Source organism: Nymphalis io, chromosome 14 (genome assembly GCF_905147045.1).
Source record: "Nymphalis io chromosome 14, ilAglIoxx1.1, whole genome shotgun sequence".
In the NCBI taxonomy this organism is placed as follows: domain Eukaryota; kingdom Metazoa; phylum Arthropoda; class Insecta; order Lepidoptera; family Nymphalidae; genus Nymphalis; species Nymphalis io.
Genome location: NC_065901.1, coordinates 189,563 through 213,989, shown reverse-complemented (window position 1 = coordinate 213,989; position 24,427 = coordinate 189,563). Strand labels below are relative to the sequence as shown.

At 38.1% G+C, this 24,427-nt stretch overlaps 2 protein-coding genes across 5 annotated transcripts; one reads left to right on the top strand and one right to left on the bottom strand.

Moving 5' to 3' along the window:
- Positions 1-905: 905 nt before the first annotated feature.
- LOC126773465 (sodium channel protein Nach-like) lies at positions 906-13,185 on the top strand. Its single transcript, XM_050494416.1, has 11 exons — positions 906-979; positions 2,729-2,842; positions 6,185-6,263; positions 7,170-7,288; positions 7,355-7,469; positions 7,701-7,870; positions 8,195-8,300; positions 10,699-10,850; positions 11,443-11,567; positions 12,654-12,947; positions 13,021-13,185. The coding sequence occupies exons 1-11, from the start codon at positions 906-908 to the stop codon at positions 13,176-13,178; spliced, it is 1,506 nt and encodes a 501-aa protein (XP_050350373.1). The 3' UTR covers positions 13,179-13,185.
- Positions 12,750-24,427, bottom strand: LOC126773127 (heterogeneous nuclear ribonucleoprotein M-like). 4 transcript variants are annotated; one of them, XR_007669718.1, is made up of 13 exons: positions 24,276-24,427; positions 23,918-24,121; positions 23,678-23,840; positions 23,300-23,429; positions 22,785-22,902; positions 22,536-22,682; positions 22,110-22,451; positions 21,584-21,974; positions 21,425-21,498; positions 14,116-14,233; positions 13,609-13,755; positions 13,220-13,285; positions 12,750-12,851 (listed from the first exon to the last, which is right to left on the bottom strand). XR_007669718.1 is itself a non-coding variant. In XM_050493749.1 (10 exons), the coding sequence occupies exons 2-9, from the start codon at positions 24,098-24,100 to the stop codon at positions 21,443-21,445; spliced, it is 1,530 nt and encodes a 509-aa protein (XP_050349706.1). In that variant the 5' UTR covers positions 24,101-24,121; positions 24,276-24,427; the 3' UTR covers positions 15,544-15,960; positions 21,425-21,442. The 4 variants fall into 4 exon arrangements, 3 of the variants coding, with proteins under 3 accessions (XP_050349706.1, XP_050349707.1, XP_050349708.1); XM_050493749.1 differs by lacking the exons at positions 12,750-12,851; positions 13,220-13,285; positions 13,609-13,755; positions 14,116-14,233 and adding an exon at positions 15,544-15,960; XM_050493750.1 differs by lacking the exons at positions 12,750-12,851; positions 13,220-13,285; positions 13,609-13,755; positions 14,116-14,233 and adding an exon at positions 15,544-15,960 and having other exon boundaries at positions 23,918-24,110; positions 24,276-24,423.

Genomic DNA, 24,427 nt, shown 5'->3' with positions numbered 1-24,427 from the left:
AGGCTCTGGCGACCGAAATCGTGGCGGTATAACCACACAAATAAATGAAATATAAATGCTGGAATCCGAAAATGTAATTCTTGATAGCGGGCAGCAGCGCTATTAGTGAAAGATTTCCAGCCACTGCGGTCAAAAATTCACGGCCCCCAATTCCCGGTAATCACACTATTCCTGGCCACGGTACCGGCCATGGTAACGGTGCGATTATTCTGCCCAGATATTGGCACCGCAAAAAATATATACCATTTCTTGCCTCGCCAATACAAAACCAACCTTGAGAATTAAGATGTCATGTCCCTTGTGCCTGTAGTTATACTGGCTCATTCATCCTTCAAACCGGAAAACAACAATACTAAGTAGTGCGGTTTGGCGGTACAATATCTGATGAGTGGGTGATACCTACCCAGATGTCGATTGCACAGAGCCCTACGCATGCCTACCGTTATGTGCTTTGTATGTTTAAACTAAGGGTTAGTTTAAACCATAAATTGAAAACATACCTGTAGTTCCTAATAGTAAATTGAGGGTGAAGCTAATAAAGCTGTTGATCCTGAATCTGAACTCTCTGGGGTCATTTCTAATTTCCTTCACACCGCATTATAAAAGTAAACTAATACAGTGCACCTGGGCTTGCTCATATATTTATTCGCTATTATATCTCCAGCGCTATCTTTCGTTAAAGTCTCCTTTGAGCATCGACGACTGTCCGGGTATAAGTTTCCAAATCATCGCTTTTTGTATTAAATGCTTGAATTATGTACAAACACATCAGAACACCTAGGTATTGGACAAAATATTATAACTTTTTTCCGATTTTTCAACATATATAAAATACTTAACTATGTGGTGTTTCTTTTTGTCAACTACAAATTTATTTAAAAGTGCTTTCCACAAAATTCCCTTAAATGGCACATTCAATATTCAAATATCACTACCCTATGATGCACTACAACGACCCCGATGTTGAAATAATCGTAAAGTCAATTTGTAAAATCATATTATTAATGATAAGAACAAATTGACTATATCTAATTAGAATTTTATTCTTATTAATGTTATTTATTTTTATTAGCCTAATTACCAGCGATTTAGTAATACAGTGTGCTTAAATTTTTTCTTTCTCAATGGATTTGATTCGCGGATATAATAAAATAAGGTAAAGTAAAATACGCAAAAGCAGGAGGCCTATATTGAGGCTTACCTTAATAAGAAAGCTAAGAAAATTTAGTTTTCAAAATCAAATTCCGTTTTAGTTGTCATCAACATCGATTCGTAAGAATTCTTTACTTTTAATTCATATTCATTTATATTTTGATGAACATGAACACTTGACGATGACATGATGAAAAAAGTCAGGAGCAATCAAAATAACACAACGCTTATTTTGTTTATCGTTAACGTAATACATCAAATCAGGCATCATTACTGCTCAATAGAGATATCGATATTCCATTAGATTGTAATATTATAAATAAATACGTCAACGAGTAATGAGTATATTCTTAGTTCGTTTATTTTATACAAAGGGCTTTGTCATGAATTAGGTTACATGGAGTAAATAGCTGTTACACTTCCGTTATATAATTAAAGTAAGTAAGTCAGGTGTAATAATACTAAAAGGAGATCAATTATATCTCTCTCTCTAGACTAGAAGCATCTAGTCTAGACAGAGAGATATAATTGATCTCCTTTTTTTTAACTTTAATATAGAAAGCACTATAATATTATATGCTATGTACTATAGTGTACAAAAGTGTGCGTAAACATCGGTGCACTCTCTAGTCCCTAAATCTCATAATCCGATATGACGGCAAGCCTACACACCCAGACATAGTCGAGGCATAAGCGTAAAATCCGAAGTTATCATACACTATTAAGGTCTATTTACACACTAGTCATGAATATTCATTGCTAAAAGATGATTGTTCCCAGTTCATAATCTTGATTGTCATATACAACTGTTATGTTTTTGTTTAACGCGAGCATTTTAAGTTATTTCACAATTTATAAAACAAAACACATACTTAGTAACTAAATATAAAACTAAGAGTGTTAAGAGTGTGTGCTGTAATTTCGTATAATCTCTCCATAAAAATATTCCCAATAATATAATCAATCGGTCTATATTTTCACTTCATGCTCTACTAGAAAAAGATACCGAATCCTTTATATAAAATAATAATACCAGTTTTATGTCTAACCAAAAAATTTTAAGCACAAGAAGTTTCAACAAAATCGGTCTAATAGTTTTCGCGTGATGTTTCTACAAACAGACAATTTACATTTTTATAATACTATAAATTATTTATGCACCCAAAAGAAAAAAAGAAAATATTATTAATGTTACAAAGAGTTAATAAAATATAAATCTATACTTTTAACTCTACAAACTCCGTACCATTTTTGTATAATTTCATCAGATACACTATCCTAAATAACTAAATTGTCTACAACATCATTACAAATTCATGTTATTGAATAAGTACTTATTCATTGTTGAGCGCTTGAATATGTATACCATTAGTTAAATTCTATCAGATCCGCTTATAAAAGCTTTTGAAATCACTTATCTACAAGGCTGCCCATAAGTAGTAAAAGTTTACGGCCTGCCGAGTAAACACTGTAAAGAATATGTCCAATTAATAAAAATGAAGTTAAAACGTCATCATCGTGTAAAAGAAAATAAAATAGGTTTTAAAAATATAAGAAAACTTTATAATTACAACAGGACGCTTACAAAACACAAACAAAACCTTGTCAAATATATACGAAACGAATTAACCACTTCGACGACACACGGACTGTCCTACTTAGTAAAACAGCGTATACATTGTTTGGAAAAGTAAGTTACAATATAAAACTAAAATTTTTGTCCGTGCAGTGACGGAGAAAGAATACATTTCACTGCCCCTCTCTTTCCCATGGGTGTCGTAAGAGGCGACTAAGGGATATCTGAGCGACCATCTACTCATCTGGTGGTAGGATGCTAATATCCGCCTGGCTTGTTACCACCGTACGCATGGTGAAAAACTCGTGAAGTGGCTTGCAGCCGCGTTTCGAGGTCAGCCAGCGTGTACAGCCAGTGCCCGAGCGAGTATTGACGCGATGGGTGTTGGTCCAGTGTAGACGGCTGTTGAACCAATGCCGGGGGAAACTGTATTGACCTGCCGGACAGGGAGACCTGAAGAAACGGCTGTTCCGCTGGCCGCCCGTGGCATAGTACAGGGGCCCGAGCGTGCCTAACCAGCTTGCGAGGCTGCCCCACCAGGCCACGCATAATCTCGGGGTGGACCGTCGTGCCGGTTGGTGACCGGAAGGTGGGGTCCCGGCGGCCACTTCCGGGGGGGTTCGGGGGCCCTTCCGTCCGGCGGATCAGTAGGTTTTTCCTTTTTGGCAACCATTTGGGGAAACACGCCTCCATACTTTGCCCACCCCTATCGTGGCAACATGTCGCTCGCTTCATGTCTCTTTTCCTTATTTTCCGAAATGGTAGCGCAACTAAGAAATAACGGTCCTTCAGCGGTGCACACCCCCACCATACCCACGCTGTTTGAGGTCGAGTTCTCTAACATCCGAGGACTCCACGCTAACCTCAACGCTGTCCACCACCATCTCGAGACAGCACGGCCAGAAATGTTGTTTCTCACGGAGACGCAAATACTCCGCCCTGCCGACACCAGCTATCTTAACTATCCCGGCTACATGCTTGAAGAATCTTTTAAAGCGAAAGCCGGAGTATGCTTGTTCGTCAGGGCGGATGTTTGTTGTCACCGATTGCGCTGCTTGGAGGACCCTTCCTTCTCCATGTTGGTGGTACGTGTGGACCTGGTTCGTCAGAGTCGAGTCTACGTGTGCCTCTACAGATCCCACAATGGTGACTTGGAGACAAGCCGATTATTTGACCATCTTAGTCGGGTGGCAGATGCTGCGCAAGAGCAGTTTCCTAACGCGGAATTGGTGTTTTTGGGGGATTTTAATGCTCACCATGAATCATGGTTGAAATCCCTCAAAACTGACCATGCTGGAAGAACTGCTCATGCTTTTGCTCTCACACACGACTTGACCCAACTGGTTGATCAGCCCACCAGGATCCCAGACATTGATGGGCAAGCGCCTTCTCTACTGGATCTTCTGTTGACTTCTCACCCGGTGGAATATCAGTTTGTGGTTCAAGCTCCACTTGGTTTTTCCGATCACGGCCTTATATCTACCAAAGTGCCACAGGCCAAGCTGCCGCCATCAGCGGTATGCAAACGTCGCGTTTGGCACTATAAGTCGGCAGATTGGGACGGTATGCGCGATTACTATGCGTCAGTCCCTTGGAAGGAACGTTGCTTCAGTGGGAATGACCCGACAGCTAGTGCCGCTGCTGTTGCTGATGAGATCATGTTAGGAATGGAATACTACATTCCTAGCTCAGATCTCATCAATAGGGGTACGCGTAACCGTTGGTTCACTCGTGAATGTGCCGACGCTGTATCATCTAAGCAGGCGGCATATCGCGCGTGGATCAACGGCTGCATTAGCGGGGCATCTAACATTGACTCACTGAAAGCAAACTACAATAAAAATTCCAAGTTCTGTAGGAAGGCATACACGAGAGCGGATGCACAGCGCATTGTACAGATTGGTCATGACCTTTTTTCGCATCCTAGGGGCTCCCGTAGCTTCTGGCGTCTGACCAAGTCTGTGCAAAACAATTTCTGCCAACCTTCGCTGCCACCGCTCAGAAATCAGCTACATCACTGTCTCAAAGATCACTGTCTAATTAATGATCGTCAGTACGGGTTTCGACCAAAACGGTTCACAGGTGATCTTCTAGCGTACGTAACACACCTCTGGGGTGAAGCTATCGACAAGCATGGAGAATCGTTGGTTGTCAGCCTCGATATCTCCAAGGCTTTCGACAGGGTCTGGCACAGAAGTCTTCTCTCCAAGCTACCGGCATATGGTCTGCCTGCTCAGCTATGCACCTGGATTGCCAGCTTCCTACACAAGCGTAGCCTTCGTGTTTTAGTAGATGGTTGCGCTTCACAATTCTATGTAGTGAATGCTGGGGTCCTCCAGGGATCTGTGCTATCTCCCACACTCTTTCTTTTGCATATCAATGATATGCTCTCTCTTGGGAACATACATTGCTATGCAGATGATCGTACAGTGCATGGTGGATACCACGGACGTGCAGTGGCTGGGCGGGCGGAAACTGAGGAGAAGCGGGAAAATCTTGTCATTGAACTCGATAGGACGTTAGAGCTCATCGCCAAATGGGGTTCTGATAATCTTGTTGAGCTTAATGCCAAGAAAACACAGGTATGCGCTCTCACGACGAAAAAGTCACCATTTTACCCTCATCCCTACCTCTGTGGCACACCGCTGATGATACAAAGCAAAATCGCCATGCTGGGGATGGACGTTGCTGCGACCTTAGTCTAAGGGATTACATCGAGGCTATTATAAAAACAGCTTCACGGAAACTCGGAGTTCTGAACAAGGTGCGGCGTTTTTTCACGCCACAACAACTGTGCCTGCTGTACAAAACACAGGTACGGTCTTGCGTGGAATATTGCTCGCACCTTTGGGATGGCTCCGCTAAGTACCTACTTGAGGCCTTGGACCGGTTGCAGCGACGTGCCGTACGCATTATTGGCGACGTAAAGGTCACAAACACCCTTGAACCTTTACAATTGCGTCGTGAGATTGCACTGAGCGCTTTCTATCGACTGTATCACGGCGAGTGCTCTGAGGAATTATTCTCTCTAATTCCTGCTTCCCCCTTCCTTCTTAAGTCCACGCGAGCTGGTTCTCGATGTCACCGCCTAACTGTGACATCAATTCCATCGCGCACAAAGAAATTTGGCAACTCCTTTCTTTGTCGCACTACCAAAAAATGGAATTCCTTACTAGCTCACGTGTTCCCCTCCTCTTACAACCCGGGTTCTTTCAAACGAGGCGTGAAGAGGCATCTTGCGGGCCGGCAAGGCGGGGACGGCTAGTACAGAACATTCATTCCGACTGTACTGGCCGTCGTCGCGTTTGGAGTCTACTACCACTTACCATCAGGTGGAGTAGAGTCATTTGCCATCCCGGGGCATATAAAAAAAAACGATATAAACCGTACTAAGGTTTCATGTACTGAATTATTTTCTTCCAACATTGTTCATTCAAGTAAAGTTTTAATTCACAGGCTTTTCTGGATAGGAAACTTTGTGGCATGCGTGATACTTGCGGCGCTGCTACTAAATGTGCAGTATAGAAGATTTATCGTAAGTTTTCGGGATAATATTTACTTATTATAACAATAACCTATATTATAACAATAGGGCTATGACCTAAAATTCTAAAAAGCAAGTGTTTTATATATATTTAACTTAACAGAAGGTAAAAAGATGTTTTAAAAACACATACTTAATAAAACTGTAACACTGACTTACTAAGACTAAACAGCCTGAGCGGGTAGCAGGTAGGCCTGTAGGTATAAAATTTTGCACTGAAGTTCTTTATATAACGTAGGTGAGCATATTTGTTATATTGTTGTTGTCCTGGTGGTAGGGCTTTGTGTAGGCCCATCTTGGTGGTTAACAACCATCAGACATTCTGCCGCTAAGCAGCAGTATTTAGTATTGTTGCTCCGGTTCAAAGGGTGAGTGAGCCAGTGTAACTACAGGCACAAGGGACATGACATCTCAGTTCCCAAAGTTACTGACGCATTGGAAATGTAAGGAATTGTTATTATTTCTTACATCGCCAATGTTTAAAGGTGGTGGTGACCACTTACCATCATGTGTCCCATTTGCTCGTCCGCCTGCCTATGACATTAAAAAAACACAAAAAATTACAATTCATCACCTAAAATAAAAAAATGATTCATCATTTGATGAAAATATTGGGGTTGACTTCATTGTTTTTATATTTTTAAAATATAATTGTTTAATTTGTAATTGCGTATTTAGAAATTCGTACTTAGTATTTTTAGGTAAAAATCTAAAACTTTCGCGGTATTTTTAGTCTTTTTTTGTTTACGGTAATTCCTTGCCGCGAGCAAAAAAGGCGCTTAGGCATAAACCAAAAACTAAAATTTGAGAATAAGGAAACTTCCCTGAGATGTCGCCGATGAGATATCTCATCGAACACACCCGAGTGTTTATGAATAAAATATTAATTATTTCCAGGCGGCGCCAACCGTGATGAGCGTCGAGATGAACTACTTCGACTGGAATATTTCATACCCTGCAGTTACGCTTTGTCCGCTTTACAAACCAGACGTAAAAAAATTTCACACGTACATCAAGTAAGTTTTTAATGAAAATGCATATGACACGAATATATTAATAATTACAAAAACTAATAATTACAGCCAAACATATAATTACACGGGATTACACGTGGAGGGATATTTATGGGCAATATCGCAAGCTGCGCTGGACACTTTGGAATATATGGACTTAAATGCTCCGGAAGATGTAATCCCGGTAAGTTTTAATGGTGATAAGAAATAAATTATACCGAATAACTAAATAAAATTTGCATACTTATAGGTACTCCTCTCCTCTTGAGATGTTTAGGGGTTACAAATGTAGCAAAAACAAGACATTTTATCATTTAATTGTAATGGATAGTTATTGTAATTTTCCCAAAATAATAATCAAAAAGTGCGCGGTCCAAGCGATCGGTAACCAAATTCATCTTCTCCAATTTGACAGCTAATTCATCCGAAAGATTACGCGACATTGGCGGCCTCAATGTTCAGGAAATTTGAAAACACATGGCTGACCACTAATACGAACTGGTCGATTACTGTGGATGCAGCCATGACGGAAATGGGCATGTGCCACGTGATTAATTCCAATGTTGCGATATATGACAAACCTCAGTAAGCACTATTTGTATTAGCGCTGATTTCAATGTAGATATAAACCCTTTAATAATAGATAATATATATTAAAATGGTAGATAACATGGCCAGTTAACACAAAAACATTGAAATGTTGTACATTTTTTATAAAGGTTATTCCTTCCCCTTCTATTTAATCTTCTATTTAAAATAAATGAAAAATGAAGGACGTATATTTTACAGACTAATGTATTAAAATTCAGAGTTTGGCTAGAAAGTGTGCAATGGTACATGTGTTCATAAAAGAAACAAAAACGAAGTATAACAAGTCCCATGTAACTTTGTTCTGTTTTTCTATTACAGCCACTGGAATACTGGAGCGCCAACTTACGTGAAAAGTAATATAGAGCTTTCTGTATTTGAAGCGAATTTCGTTACTGAGATAACGAATTTTTCAAATATTTACAAGGTGCGAGAGTATCCGTCCGTAACAGCCTGTGAATGTCCCACTGCTGGGCTAAAGGCCTCCTCTCCTTTTTTTGAGGAGAGGAGGCCTTTAGCTTAGAGTTTTTTTCTTTTAAATTCTATTGCAGTTATTGATAGCTTTATGAAAAACGTTCGCTGAAATTTATTCTATACCTAAACAATGTGACAGTTTGCTTATTTCAAGATTATTTTATGACATATCTATTAACAGTGATTCCTTAGAGGCAAGTCAAGGAACTAACTTAGCTCAAAAAAAAACAAGTTTTCGCGCAGTGATCGAGATTTGACCGTATAAACATTATTAAAAAATTAAACAATATTTTGCGTTTCGAACATTTCTTTTAGAAACACACTTAAACTTAAAATAACAGCAAATCCTTAGCTAAATAATATATATACAAGAATCGCCTATTTAATATTATAAGATATATTGTATTATAGCGTTATAACCGATATTAGATATATATATTTTTAATGTTTTAACATACAATTACCATATTATTTTGCTTTAAATTACTTTTTGAGATATGCTATTAAAAATAAAGAATTGTTAAAAAAAATATGTTAATTTTTTTATTAAATTGGTAGGCGTATACCAGTCAAGCGCGCCACCTGATTGTAAATGTTCACCACAGTCCCTAGACATTGGTGAAGTAAGAAATAATAACCATTTTTTAGATTTGCAATGCATCCCCTTGAGAACTAAGATGTTACGCCCCTTGTTACATTGGCTCTCCAAACCGGAGTACAACAATGCTAAGTAAGTATAGCGGCGGTAGAATATTATGTTTATAGCGTCAATTAAGGTGGGCCCAAATATCTCATTAAGATTCCCTCTGTAGCGATATCTAGTGAACAAAACTCTTATTAATATCAGAAGTTACTACTTATACTTTCACATTAATTTTTAATTATTTTAGTCTTTACATAACACAAATCAAAGATATGACAAAAAGATATGTAAATACTCCCAAATGTATAACTGGTGTGTTCGTATTTTATGGTTAGAAATTCTATAAAATAATATTTTATAAGAATTGTTTTAAACTCAGCTAGGTGAATGTGCCTTAATGAAAATTGTCGTTTTAGGGAGGGAATAAAACAAAACATTCAATTTTCAAAAGATATTCAGGTCGGATTTCCATCGAAAAAAATCGTATTATAATTTCTCGTATAACTAGGTGACTTTTTCGATTATAATACTTAATCCAAGTAAGTAATCATTACCCAGTAACTATGCTTAAATTGTTTAAAAGATGATTGATGATGATTTAAAAGATCTGGTCTTAAATATAAAATGACGGCTTGCACTCAAGTAAAAAAAAGAGATCCAAAGCTCCTTTCACTTTGACATTTGAAGCACCGAAGCGGTTAGTCATATTATTTTTGCTGGGTGGGCCTCGGCTGACAATGCATATAGGCCTTTGCCTTGGAGCTTGCACTGCGGACGAAGAGTAGATACAACGGGTCAACCGTTGTGAAAAGCCGCCTGAGCAGCCGAATCTTCATTCCGAACTTGTTCAGCTTACATACAAATACTTTTAATTTAACCTTTAAATATCAAATGTTATTTTTCAAATCATACTTAACAAAAAAGTTTATTCAAATTTGATTGGAAAGCAGATAATTATATAATACATATATATATATTACGGCAAAAATGTCAACTGCTACAATAACAAATGTATCGCGAGTTTTACAATAAAACAAAATAACTGAACGCGTCTTAAGCGGCGGCGGAAGCTAGTTGGCTAGACCTCATCTCCGCCCTCGGCACGCGTCTTCCGGATTTCGGGGACCAATTTTTTTTTATATTTGCCGGGAGGGCAAACTACTCTACTCCACCTGATGGTAAGTGGTAGTAGAGTCCAAACGCGACGACGGCCAGTAGAGTCGGGGAGAATGTTCTACACTAGCCACCCCGCCTTGCCGGCCCGCAAGATGCCTCTTCACGCCTCGATTTGACGCCTTCACGATTAATATACATATTGTTACTCATCGTGTGATGTTTGAATCCCCGTTAAAAAACTTGAAATAAACTATTACCAGTCTCAAGTAGTATAACACTAATACTAAAAAGTTAAAGTCCCTACGACCATAATCCGTGTACATGTGACAGAACTTTATTCGAGATTTCTCACGATGGTTTGCTATATAGCCGAGCACAAGATTATTTATAAAACAATTAAGATTATTTATATTTATTATAATAGATTAAGCACATGAAAACTCGACGATATTTCGCGACCTCGCTATCTTCGGTTGAAATGCACATGCCATCTTTGCGTGTTAGTCAGGATTATTATTGATTATTTAATTTGAAACTGTAAGTATATTAAATACCGAACAGTAAGCTCGTATATATTCGATATCATTTGCAGGTTTTCATCCACAGCCCCGACGAAGTAACGACGAGTACAACATCCTCGTTCGGTTTCGACGTGGAGGGGATAATCTCATTTGGCTTGTCTGTTTGGAGTAGCAGGATATCGGACTCACTGCATTATAAATCACTTTATCTACGAAAATGCAGGTAGTATCCGCCTGGATTAATATAATCCGCAACGTTACCCGCTCCGATAGGTTATTTTACCGCAAAGCAACATTTGTGTTGCAGTGTTCAGTTGCCTTAGCCAAGTTGACATTCTACAATCGTAACCGCTAATAGAAAACTAATCAAATGTATGAGCATGACGTCATCTCAACGTTAAGTCACATGGTCAAAGAAACTAATAGAAAAGTCGTAGACAAGTTGACAATCATTCAAAGTGATAGAATGGAATGTAATCGTTTCTACAATATTAATCGCTAACTCCATGTAAATGGTAGCCAGGTTACAGTTTTGACAAGCCGTCGAAACGTTGTCGAAGTTTTTGAACGATCACTAAGCAATCTCGGAGACTCAAGAGTTAACGCTAAAAAATGGCGTCTTATATTATGACCGAGAAGTGTTTTGTTTATTAAAAAGGTAGGAATGGTGAGCGAGCTAGTGCGAGACGCGATTACAAGCGAGAAGTCATAATATTGTGTAAATAAGTCGAATAAAATTCGTCCTCATGCTATGCATATACGATGCATTTGCTGAGCTGTGGGAATTTTACTAACTAATATTTTTTTTATTGCAGATTCATTAATGAGCCTATAAGCAAAAGATATCCTATTTATTCATACAGTCATTGCATGTTAGAATGTAGAATCAAGATGATCCTGAAACTTTGCGGCTGCGTGCCGCATTTCTACAAGCCACTAGGTATATTAACGGCACGAAATTTAAGTAACATAAATGGGCACTTAGATAGGATTTATGCAAATTATTTTCCTAAATAGACGCAGGATGAGTCATTTTTTTTATTAAAAAATGCAAATCGGGTAAATTTTTGTTTACAAATAAGTCAGTTTCACCGTTTTTGGTATATACCCTACTAAATAGTAAAATTAAGTAATAAACGTAATAAAAATAATAAAGTCCAATAGTTTATTATAACGTAAAAGTTAACTCATCTAGAAATGGTATTCTAGTTATTTTAATTATAATGTCGTTATTCAGGTCTGAGGTAATGCAGCCGATATCATTATATTTCTACAGATATGCGCTATTCGCACAATTTATAACTAAGATTCATTCTAACATAAAGATAAATCATTGAAGTAGCTTCTCAATATATTTTACTTCAATTTCATTAAAACTATTTTTTGCGCGCTGAGCGGAGGGAGCTAAGCCTTGTATCCGTAGTCCAGCTTAACGGCTTAAGAACACTTTACACGTTTTCTGAGTTTCAATTTATTACAATCAAATAATTTTATGTAAAAACATTTGGTAAGACACATTTGAAGTGAGACGTGCGTTCTTTTGATATATAAAATTTGAGATATATAAAATTTTAACAATCTTTTAAAGCGTTGAAATTTTTTTTACATTAAACAGGTCCATTAAATAAAGTTAAAGAAAGAAAAAAGGACCAGTTTAGTGCTAAAAATCCTCAAAATCTTGTCTAAGTTCGCGTCTACATTACAAATATATATTGTTTTTACCCAAATTTTAAGTTTCCATTATATTGCTGTTGATAAAATCAGTTAGTCGGGACTTTTTTATATACCTATAAATATATTATGACTATTACAGTACCAACAAGAATGTGACAATTTGCATTGACATAATATGAAATAATAAGTAGCCAAGTTTTAATAAATAATTTATTGTAAACAGTGCATACATGTGCGACTCTGATTTTTGAACTAGTGTAATAATTGTGCGTTAGTGTTATCACATTTTATCACAATTTCAATAATGTCACTATTAGATATTTGATGATTTCAATTATAACTTGTTTCACAGATCATGAACGTATATGCTACATAACGGAGCTGAAGTGTATTTTGCACTATAAAAAAGAAATAATTGGTCTAAAAAGTTCAAACGAAACATTAAGAAAGTTCCACAACGACGAAGAGCTGGCGCGCTCGGCTCGCGAGTGTGGCTGCCTCAGCTCCTGCGCGTTCGACCTCTACTATAAAGATACAGAGGATTTTGAACCTAAAACGGGATTCAACAAATTAATAATAAAAATCACATCATTCCCAAAAGTCAGAGTCGTGAGAGATGTCATCTTCAGCTCTTATGACATCTTGTGTAAGTTATTTTTCTTTTGTAAGAGAAATTCGCGACGGACGATATTTGAATACATAAAGTTGTCTTGTTTTAGTGAGAAGCGGAGGCGTCGTTAACTTATGTATCGGCTGCTCTATTATATCCATCATGGAGTTCCTGGTAGTAATTCTTAAAATTATCTTCTATACGATCGTGAAAGCACTTGGACATTTTAAAATTTGTGAATTGAAAACTTTTAATAAGTCAAAGTAAATGTAAAAATAAACTTAATTTATTATAATTTAATAACACACGTTTATTAATTTAATGGATTGGAGTAATCGCTTCTTCTGCCTCTTCTTTTAATATTTTGTAAGCACCTAAAAATAAAAATAAATTAGCCACAGCAATCACAGATCAATAGTTGCATATCAACATATTAGTACATTCCAAACGATGCATGAACATAACGTAAGTTGAAAGCATAAAAATGTTATTCCTTTTGAATTAGCTTATAATCAGAATATCGCATTAAAAACCTGATCTTCAGTATGATAAGGTCGATTGGGAAAGTAATATGACTAACCAATTTCTAACTACCTAAATCAAAGATTTTGTTTAATACGAATGATTAATGGAGTCATGCGTATGTATGCATGGACTAATTGTTGACTTTTTATCACAAAGTGTAGTATAAACTTACCATGGTTAGGCGAGGTTATGTTTTATTATAATCGTATAATTGTCACTTAGTGCTCCAATTTGCAATCATAATGACAATTTCGCATCGAAGAAAAGCGTACGTTGTAATTTACAATGTCTCGTCGAAACTCGTCATGAAAAATCCGGGCTGCAAGGTTTTTTATTTTAAATAAACTTTAAAATAATTGTTTATTTATGTGTAAAATTGTTACGTATAACAAAACTTTAGTTAAAATTTTTAATACAAGAAGAAAATGCTAAAAGCCGAATGTCGACTATCAGATTTTGTTTTATACAAAGCATGGGTTCGATGACGTTTTAATGACGTGGTTTTGTTATTATAGATGCAATGATGATAAAATCAAGTTAACTCTGTTATCTTTTGAAAGATATCAAGATGAGTTCACATGAGACATTTTGTAGTACTTTTTTATAGTTTTGACATACTACTAACAAGAATAAGAAAGACGTGCTTGATATTCTAATAAGTATAATGACAACAATTTACCTGGTATAGTAAGTCGGCAGAAGTTTAAGAACTTTCATTCTCTCTGTGCCAACATCCCATTCATTTCAACTTTACGGTTTTAAAACATTAGAAACCGTTTTTTAGAATATCCGTTCATCTGAAAAATATTGGAGAATTTTAAAATGTATTCCAGAAGCGCTGTTGTAAATTTTAATAATAATCTAGACATATATTTCTGGTATATCAAAGCACCAATAGAAAGAACTATTTTCTGAAAAAAGAGAACTTAAAATTAGCAAATATTTCCAAATCGCATCGATATGAACCGGTGAGAGGAATACGAGTGTCGCAGACCAATCAACCCGTAATTTTTGAAGGTGTAAACTATAAACAAGTTGGTACCCGACATTTTTGCCAAGAGAATAAACAATATACGCGTGACATCCATGCATACCCAGTGAATCAAAATTAAATCTCCAAATTCCATGATTGAGAGTTGGGACACTTACCATTCAAACTAAAAGTTTTGTCGAGACGAGTCGACAACGGAGCTCAACGAAGCGCAAAGGAGCGTTATTCCATCTTCGAAATATTTTCAAAACGTTGGGACGGTCGACGATGCACCAGAGCCTTAGACTCACGCAAAATCAAACTAAATATCAAATGATGCATTCATTAGACTTGATATTAAAGCGCCTCTCGTGACACCCGGTCAACAAATCAATGTTAACGTTGCTAAAATATCGAATCAATACATTTACGTTTGGACGCTCTTGAAAATTATAGTTTCGTAATTCTTAATTCTTCCGAGCTGGAGCGACTCGTTCGAGCACAGATTGTATCTTCTCACAACGACACGCGTCAACCTCGTCAGAATTAGCCATCCCTTAACAACACACACCTTCAAAAACAATAAAAACATTAACACAAACTATCGAAATGTGTCAGTCTTACCCAAATGCAGGATCGATCGATCAAACTCGACTTTTTTACGCTGAAGTCCTGCGATCAAATGGTCAGTTTATGTTATTTGTCACGTGTTGTATTCACAACTATACAACTACAATTTACCTTCACGACCGAGACTTGCGTTCATCGCACAACGATTTTTGAATAGTCATTAAAGGAAGGAAAATATAACAAGTACGTATTTTTATATCAAATCTCCGCGTGCGTGGAATAACTGGATACGTACCAATCAGACAGACACGAGTTAAACGCTAAAACGAGTTTAGACATATTGGTGATACGTGAAAGTATATTGCCGTAGATGGTGATTTACAGTTTTATTGTACTTGTTTATTGACGTCACTACAAACGCGCTCTAAAAACCGCGTACAATTAACTGATAGACAGTGTCAAAGATACAAGAGAGTAAGTCACTTACCGAATATGCAGATCAAAATCTTTCATTCAATCTTATTCGAAATCATATTCCTCTTGGACGAAAATAACAAGGACCAAAAATTCAAAGTGTAAGCTATATTATTTTATTGAAGTTCAAATGAATGTACAATTTCACAAAAACAGTTACAAGTCAATAAGAAATGTATAATCGAGGTTACATGCTGTTCGCCAGGAAAGAAACAATCGTTTGCTGTCTCGGGATAGCGTCCCCGAGTGCGCCCACTGCCTGCGCCGCAGACGGGGCCGAGCCAGCGGCAGCCGAGTCGAGAGACAATGGATGTTTAGTGCCGTGTAATTTGCCGTGCAGTTGTAACCCATTCATTAGATTCTCGTGTTAAACAAGACATGACTTATTCTAAACTAGCCTAATTACAAATATGTGTCTAGAGGGAGCGGCCCGAACGTTACGCAGCGGATGTACTAAGACGATGATGGAAACCGGTTTTCGACCAAGAGACCAACTTCACTATCACATCCCTGAAAACACAAAAACAATTTATTTTCCCACCACTCTTTAACAACGTCACTGGGAAGTGGTGGACACTGTTTTGCCACACGAACTCTGTTATGATTTCTGCTGTTCGCGTTGCCGTTGCCTCGTTACAAAAATGATATTACTTTTTTCCAGTCACTTCCAGTTTCTGTGACAGCTATACATATATTCACTTTAGCTCTTGTTGTCATCAACTAGATAACAACCGTTTTCGACTGATTTATATTTATTGAAGGTTGTTAGATTATCAATTTGCCACGACTGTTTAAGAACCCTGACAGTTTTCGTTGTGTGTGGATGTGCAGATTAAGGAAGAAAATAAACACCATTAATAGAAGAGCGTTAACATATTTTTACCACAGTTGCATATGAGACCGAGCTCATGAAAAATTTAATGAAAGCTATGAATAAAGATGGTAGCGGTATTTCGTTTATGAAGATAACATTCCCTAAACTAAACGTCGAAAAAATTAAAGAGGGAATATTTGTTGGCCGACAAACACGGGAACTTGCGAAGGGTAAGAACTTTGAACAGAAACTAAATGTTCATATTGGTCTTCCCATTTTATCTGGATTTCTGTCCAGTAAACTTGGTTATTTATAAGTGACGAACGACGCGAGAGATTTCATCAGTACATTTTCTCAATAGAGAAACATTATCAAAACGGAAAACGCGAGTCCGGATATGTAGCTGATTGCTTCAGGATACTTAAAGAGCCCACAAGAAACACCAACGAATCTTATTTTTGTATTTATTTTAAAGGAAATAATTGTCTAAAAGAAACATTTGTTATACTTTTTATTAAAATAAATGTATTGATGCCACAAAGAAACCAGACGTGTCAATTTTGTTTTATTAATATATTATTACTGGGTGACCATAGAAGATTCAAATTTTGGTGTTTTCGTGTGGCAAAAAAGTTTGCATATTGTAGACCAGTGTATTCAGAGTATATCCTACGTAAAAACAAACAATTATTAATATTGAAAAAAAGCTACACCGCTTGGCAGACAGTATACCTTCCTATATTCAGAATAACTACGTTGCAAATATCAAAAGAACTTTAAAAATTAAATTTAGACCGACCGACCTCAAAGGTTAACAGCAGTACTAGTCGTTGCCGGGCCTTGACACCCGAGTTGCGGGTTAGAATTCTATATTGACGCAAGTTTTACTATATTTTTAAAATTATAAAAATGACGATTAATTATTGACTTCACATTGATTGAGAACACAAAACAATTTTTCTATCAGTACTGCTAGCTATGCACTGCTATTTTAAGAATACCAAAGAAACCAATCATCGTGCTATCAAATTCAGATTAATTGCAATGAAAAATGAATGCATACAAAGTGTTAAATTATATGAGATTTAGAAGTTGGAGTTTGTCTATAAAAGCAATCCGAAGATAAAGGAAGAAACATACGCAATTAACAAAGCTGTTGTTTGATGCCCATCGAGACAGTTATTGACGAGACTGAAGAAATAATGCCGAAGTTGTGGCTTTGACTTTGACCGAAATGCTGAAGCCGAAGGTATCGGTAACTTCAAAATTAACAATTAATTAATTAATTTGTTACGAATGAGTTTTTTTATGTTAAAGGTAGGCGGCCGTGCAAATAGGCCACCGGATGTTAATTGGTCACCACCGCCCGTCAGATATTGGCGATATAAGAAATATTAACCATTTCTTACATCGCCAATGTGCCACCAACCTTGGGAACGAATATGTTATGTCCCTCGTGCCAGTAGCTACACCGGCTCACCAACCCTTCAAACCGGAACACAACAATAGGCATGATGACTGATTTTGAAATAACCTTCTATAATGTAGGTACACGTCTACTATTACTGAAAATAATTTTATTTTTATATATATATGTTGCGTAAACAGTTAGTTTATTATTGAAATAAAATTATTTTAAATGAAAATGCAATTATATATATAATTATATATATATATATATATAGTGTCATGGTGCCTGCACGTGACGTCACGCCTCAATAAACGACAGTAAATGTTGTATTATGTCTATACTCAACGAAGAAAGGCAGAAAATATTGCGTATTTGCTAAGGTTAAAAATAAATTCTAAAGTTAACAAGTGGTGTGCGGTCCCTCTGTGTAAAAATACATTCGAATGCCAACCAGAGAAAGAATGTGAAAAGCAATTAAAAGAAAGTATGGTCACAGAACATTTTGAAGAAATTGCATATTGAGGCAGAGATTTATTATATATTTGATATATTTAAATTTATAGAAGTATTCGTAAACATATAAATTCACAAATTCAGTACTAGTATAGATATAGTAGTCAGTATTAATGATCGTCAGTACGGGTTTCGACCAAAATTATTAATTATAAACTATTCATTACCTAGAAGATCACTGTCTAATTAATGATCGTCAGTACGGGTTTCGACCAAAACGGTCCACAGGTGATCTTCTAGCGTACGTAACACACCTCTGGGGTGAAGCTATCGACAAGCATGGAGAATCGTTGGCTGTCAGCCTCGATATCTCCAAGGCTTTCGACAGGGTCTGGCACAGAAGTCTTCTCTCCAAGCTGCCGGCATATGGTCTGCCTGCTCAGCTATGCACCTGGATTGCCAGCTTCCTACACAAGCGTAGCCTTCGTATTTTAGTTGATGGTTGCGCTTCACAATTCTATGTAGTGAATGCTGGGGTCCCCTAGGGATCTGTGCTATCTCCCACACTCTTTTTTTTGCATATCAATGATATGCTCTCTCTTGGGAGATATGCACCATGCACTGTACTATCGTCTGCATACATTGCTATGCAGACGATAGTACAGTGCATGGTGGATACCACGGACGCGCAGTGGCTGGGCGAGCGGAAATTAAGGAGAGGCGGAAGGATCTTGTCATTGAACTCGATAGGACATTAGAGCTCATCGCCAAATGGGGCTCTAATAATCTAGTTGAGTTTAATGCCAAGAAAACACAGGTATGCGCTCTTACAGCGAAAAAGTCAGCATTTTCCCCCTCTTCCCTCCCTCTGTGGTACTCCGCTGGTGATACAAAGCAAAATCGTGCTGGGGATTGACGTTCGCTGCGACCTTAGTCCAAGGGATTACATCGAGGCTGTTATAAAAACAGCTTCACGGAAACTCGAAGTTCTGGAACAAGATGCGGCGTTTTTTCACGCCACAACAACTGTGCCTGCTGTACAAAACACAGGTACGGTCTTGCGTGGAATATTGCTCGCACCTTTGGGATAGCTCCGCTAAGTACCTACTGGAGGCCTTGGACCGGTTGCAGCGACGTGCAGTGCGCATTATTGGCGACGTAAAGGTCACAAACACCCTTGAACCTTTACAATTGCGTCGTGAGATAGCAGCACTGAGCGCTTTCTATCGACTGTATCACGGCGAGTGCTCTGAGGAATTATTCTCTCTAATTCCTGCTTCCCCCTTCCTTCTTAAGTCCACGCGAGCTGGTTCTCGATGTCACCGCCTAACTGTGACATCAATTCCATCGCGAACAAAGAAATTTGGCAACTCCTTTCTTTGTCGCACTTCCAAAAAATGGAATTCATTACCAGCTCACGTGTTCCCCCCCCTCTTACAACCCGGGTTCCTTCAAACGAGGCGTGAAGAGGCATCTTGCGGGCCGGCAAGGCGAAGGCGGCTAGTGCAGAACGTTTTTCCCGTCTGTACTGGCCGTCGTCGCGTTTGGACTCTACTACCACTTACCTTCAGATGGAGTAGAGTCATTTGCCCTCCCGGCAAATATAAAAAAAAAAAATATTGGAGCTAAATGAAATATTGTCTTAAAAGTTCTTACTGGTAAAAATATTAGGGTTTTTCATATATTCTATTTCGTCGCTCATGACCTTGGTCATGAGCAACGAATCTCTCGCTTGATGCAGAGATCGACTCCCGCATCGGCAAAGCAGCCTCTACGTTCGGGAGGCTCTGTACAAGGGCTTGGGATAACAGACACCTTACGGTAAAAACGAAAATGCTTGTTTACCAATCATCTGTCCCAAGCACACTGTTGTATGGAGCAGAAACGTGGACAACGTACGCAAAATAAGAACGCCGACTGAACACATTTCACTTACGGACGGAAACGAAGAGGTTTAAGTGGGTAGGACGGTGGCCTTCTGCCTTCCGGGCGGGAGGCGTAAATGCCTTTCCTCCTCGAAAAAAAAAAAAGAAAAAAAAAAAGGCAGTCAATGCATGACGATGCTTGGTTTGAATTATTAAAACAAAACTGCACTAGGCGTCATGAGCGGGCTTCAATCCTATCTCGCATTGGTCTCTTCAGTTATGAACGCAAGTGCCTTCACATTTCGAAATTCAGATGAGCAAGTCTTTATTTGATGAAAGAAACTCTCCCAACATCAACAACTCCTGGGCAAATTAGAGGAATTTGCCTTAACAAAACCTTGTTCCATCGTTGATAGATCTTGGATGTTTTATTTCCTTCACAAAAATGCGAATAATCAACGACTCAACTAATTAAATGACGCAAAATAATTTTGAAACGCGTAAACACAACAACTGTTCAAGAGAAACGGTTATAGATATAGAGGCGTGACGTCATTCGCTCTGATTGGTGTTTCAAATAAAATGGCCAATTGCAGAATTTTATACTTTTATTTTATTAAAAATCTTATTAATCTCAATGTGTGTATTAATATGGGATCGTTTTTAGAATCCTTTTAAAATACTTTATTCTCTAAAATCATTTATTTTTAATTCTTTAATACTGTCATCATGCCTATACCAAGTATTGCTGTTTAGCGGTAGAGTGACTTGTAGCGTGGTGGCGGACGGTAACGGAATTCCGATTATTGCTAGAAGTACGTAACGCCGTTAACGTCAAAGTTAACTTATTAGCAACAGCGACTTTGTTATTTCATATAGGAGAATACTTAGCTATTTTTAGTTAGAACTTCTTCTTTAAATTTTTGTCCAAACTTCGGCTTCAGGCGGTCGAGAATAACACTGATAAATTGACTTCAGTTTTGTCGAAAAATAGTCGATCGGGCATTATAAATAATTTTTATCGATACTCAGATACAAATTCTACCGGCAAATTGTTTTGTAGCAGATTCGATCTTTCTATATTATATTAATGATATTCAGAGAATAGTGTTAGATGATAAGAATCTTTACTGCTTTCTCACATTAAAATCTACTCAGTAGTCGACGATCACAAATTAACTGTATATTATTGGTCTCGCTCGATCGACTACAGTTAATATTTTTTGGCAAAAATGTATCCTAATGATAGATAACATAGACACGACAACTTTTTAAATCAGATCTCGAGCCTAACGTCACGGGCAACTGCAAAACCACAAAGACATCATCTCCCGCTCCAGACGGGCACGTGTGATTTACCGTCTCGTCTGACAACTCAGAAAGCTATCATCGGTTTGAGGATACTTTGCTGGAACCGAAAACTGTACTCACCCGATCGGGAGGCGGGTCTCAGAAGAACCGAACGTCAATAGTCCGACCGTCGATGCGGGTCCTGTCGAACATTTCTGAGTGCAACGTTAAGGAAACGAGTCGAGGTCAGTCTCCGTCTCGGAGCGACTACGGGGGCACGGGGGCGCGCTCAAAGGATACTGACGGCGCGCTCGGCGTCCCAGTCCTTGTGGAAGCGCACGATGGCGGTGTCGGGCGCCGTCATCTCGGCGAACTTGACGTCGCCGCACTCGCTGAACTTCTCGCGGATGAGCTGCCACGTGACGGTGGGCGGCAGGTTGGTGATGATGACCATGTCGGACGGCTTGTCGCGCGCGGCGCCGTCGCGGGCGAAGGCGGGCGCGCGCGCCGCGGGGTGCGCGCCGGCCGCCAGCGCCGCGGGGTGCGCGCCGCCCAGCTCGGCGCCGCCCAGCGCCATGCCGCCCGAGTTGCCGGCCTGCGCCTGGCTCAGCACCGTCGCCAGGTCGCTGGCCGTCAGGCCCTGCTGGAGGAGCTGGTTCTGCAGGGCTCCCAGCCCGGTGAGACCTAGGGCCTAAAAATTGTCTCCCTCGGTTTTTGTGTCGTTTCGCTCGTTAAAAATAGAAACAAAAAGTTGTGCGAACAGATAAAATTTTGTCATCTATTTTGTCTTTTTCTTTCAATCTTTTTTTTAAAGTTACAATCTCACCTGCAATCCTAGGCTTCCACCTAGTGTCGCATTTGTACCCAATTGATTGGCAGATAGACCGGTTCCTAGACCATTTAGTGCGACATTAGTGGTAGGTACGGCTCCTAAAACTCCACCGCCCATAGTTGAGCCAGGATTTGCCATATTCAAGTTATTTGGCGCTGAATTTTGTGGTAAATTTCTGGCAACGTCCCTTAGTGGCTCTCCATTCGGTCCGAGCCCCACACCGATACTCTTTAGTCCATCAGGTAGTCTGAGATCAGACTTGTCCGACACACCCCTATCCATACGAACAGTCATCCTGCGATCGTATAGCATTTGTTTGTCGAACATTGAAATAGCCTAAAACAGATTGAAATGTACTGATAATTTACACCAAAAAAGAATTTATTTAAGCAAATGTCAATAATAAAATAATATTCTTACCTGTACAGCTTCAACGGGATGATCATATTCAATAACTGCAAATCCCCGACTGTTGCCATCCTTATCCACAGCCAAATCTATATTGCGTACTTTTCCCGCCATTTTAAACACCTCCTTTATTTTTGCTCGGTCTGCTTTGTAGTCCAGCTACAACATTACGCACATTTAAATCTTATTCTATAAGATATTTAGATAAAATATATATTTAATACCATCTCTGTAACATTAAATATTATTATAGATACTTACATTTGCAACAAATACTTTCTTTACTAGTGGAGGTTGCACATTTATGGATTCCAAAAACTGCAAGCTGAGACCATATGTGTTGTAATTTTCAGGTTCCCTAGGTTTGTTTTGGCCCCAACTGAAGTATTAAATTAATAATATCAATCACTTATAATTTATTCTTACAAGATATAGTTTTAAAGTTTCACATCAAAAGTTCTAATTGATGGTGATGCCGTGTCTACACATGCCCGCCTAATTTGAAGAAAAATCCTTGACTAGCAACAATATGTTTGTGGCTTCAGAGTTTTAGCACTTTAATATTGAATTGACACATTATCATTGGTTATTAGAAATTATATATTATTATTATATATATTAGATATCTTGAATTAAGTGAAATAGTGTTGTATTATAAATAAAGATGTATTAATCAAGAAATGCTTTTAGTGCATAATATCACAGATATTTATTAATTATTAATATATCACATCGAATATTTAAATTAACTCTCTAAACACTATAATAAATCATACCCATCTTTATCTTCTCTCATATTCCTTCCTCCTCCTCCTCCGCCACCTCCACCGCCGCCGCCACCACCACCTCCACCACCACCGCCACCACCACCTGATCTTGAAGTATTTAATCTGTTCCTTTCACTACCTGACAACAAATAAAACAAAATGAATATACAAAATATTATTAATAGAAAAAACCTTTCTTTGGTCTATTTATTTGACTGTCTCATTAGTTATTTAGTTGATCCCGAGATGTGGAGGTTGACAAGGGTCAGGACAATACAGATTATTGGGTTTCTAAAAAAAATTTACACAGACCAGCTCGCAAAAAACTAGTAAAATAATAACAATATATATAATAATAAGAAAGATATCATAAAGTGAAATAAATACCAGTTTCCTCCTTCAATACAAGTTTTCTGCCATTAAGTTCATATCTGTGCATTACAAACAGAGCCTTCTTCATAGCTTCAGAATTAATAAACTCAACTACACCACATCCCCTTGGCTTTCCATTCTCGTCATTAAATAGCTCGACATACGCCACATCTCCAACCTGGAAATTTAATAAATATTAAAATATAGATTATTAGTATAACGCTTATTGTAATTTCATGATGCACTCGAACAAACCTTTTCTTTGAACAAATCCTTCAATTCCGTCCAGCGAAACTCGTATGGAATATTGGATACAAACAAACGTTTTCCTTCTGACCTGTCTCGATCGTTGGATCGGTCTCTCGGAGCGTCCGAAAATCTTGACGGTCTATCACCCCGTCTTGAGCGATCTCGATCCTTTTCTCTTTGATTGTCCATTTGTGATTTTCTATATAATAACTAACAAAAAATAAAAAACGTCTTATTTGATATATTTGGTACCTAATATTAATATGAAGTGTAAAACTGACAATGAAGCCGGTAAACATCATGCCGGTTAATACAGTGCTAAATCACGTATTACAACTTCTGACAAGAACAAAATTACCTTTACCTTCTTTTACAATTAATTAAATTGCTAACGGTAAGAACACTCAAACACTAATGTTTTCACAAATCATAGTAAATCTTTAACTGTCCAACGGGCATCTACAACTCGAGTTCCGTAATTTTAAACAAAATGGCGTCTAGTTCTAGCTATAAACT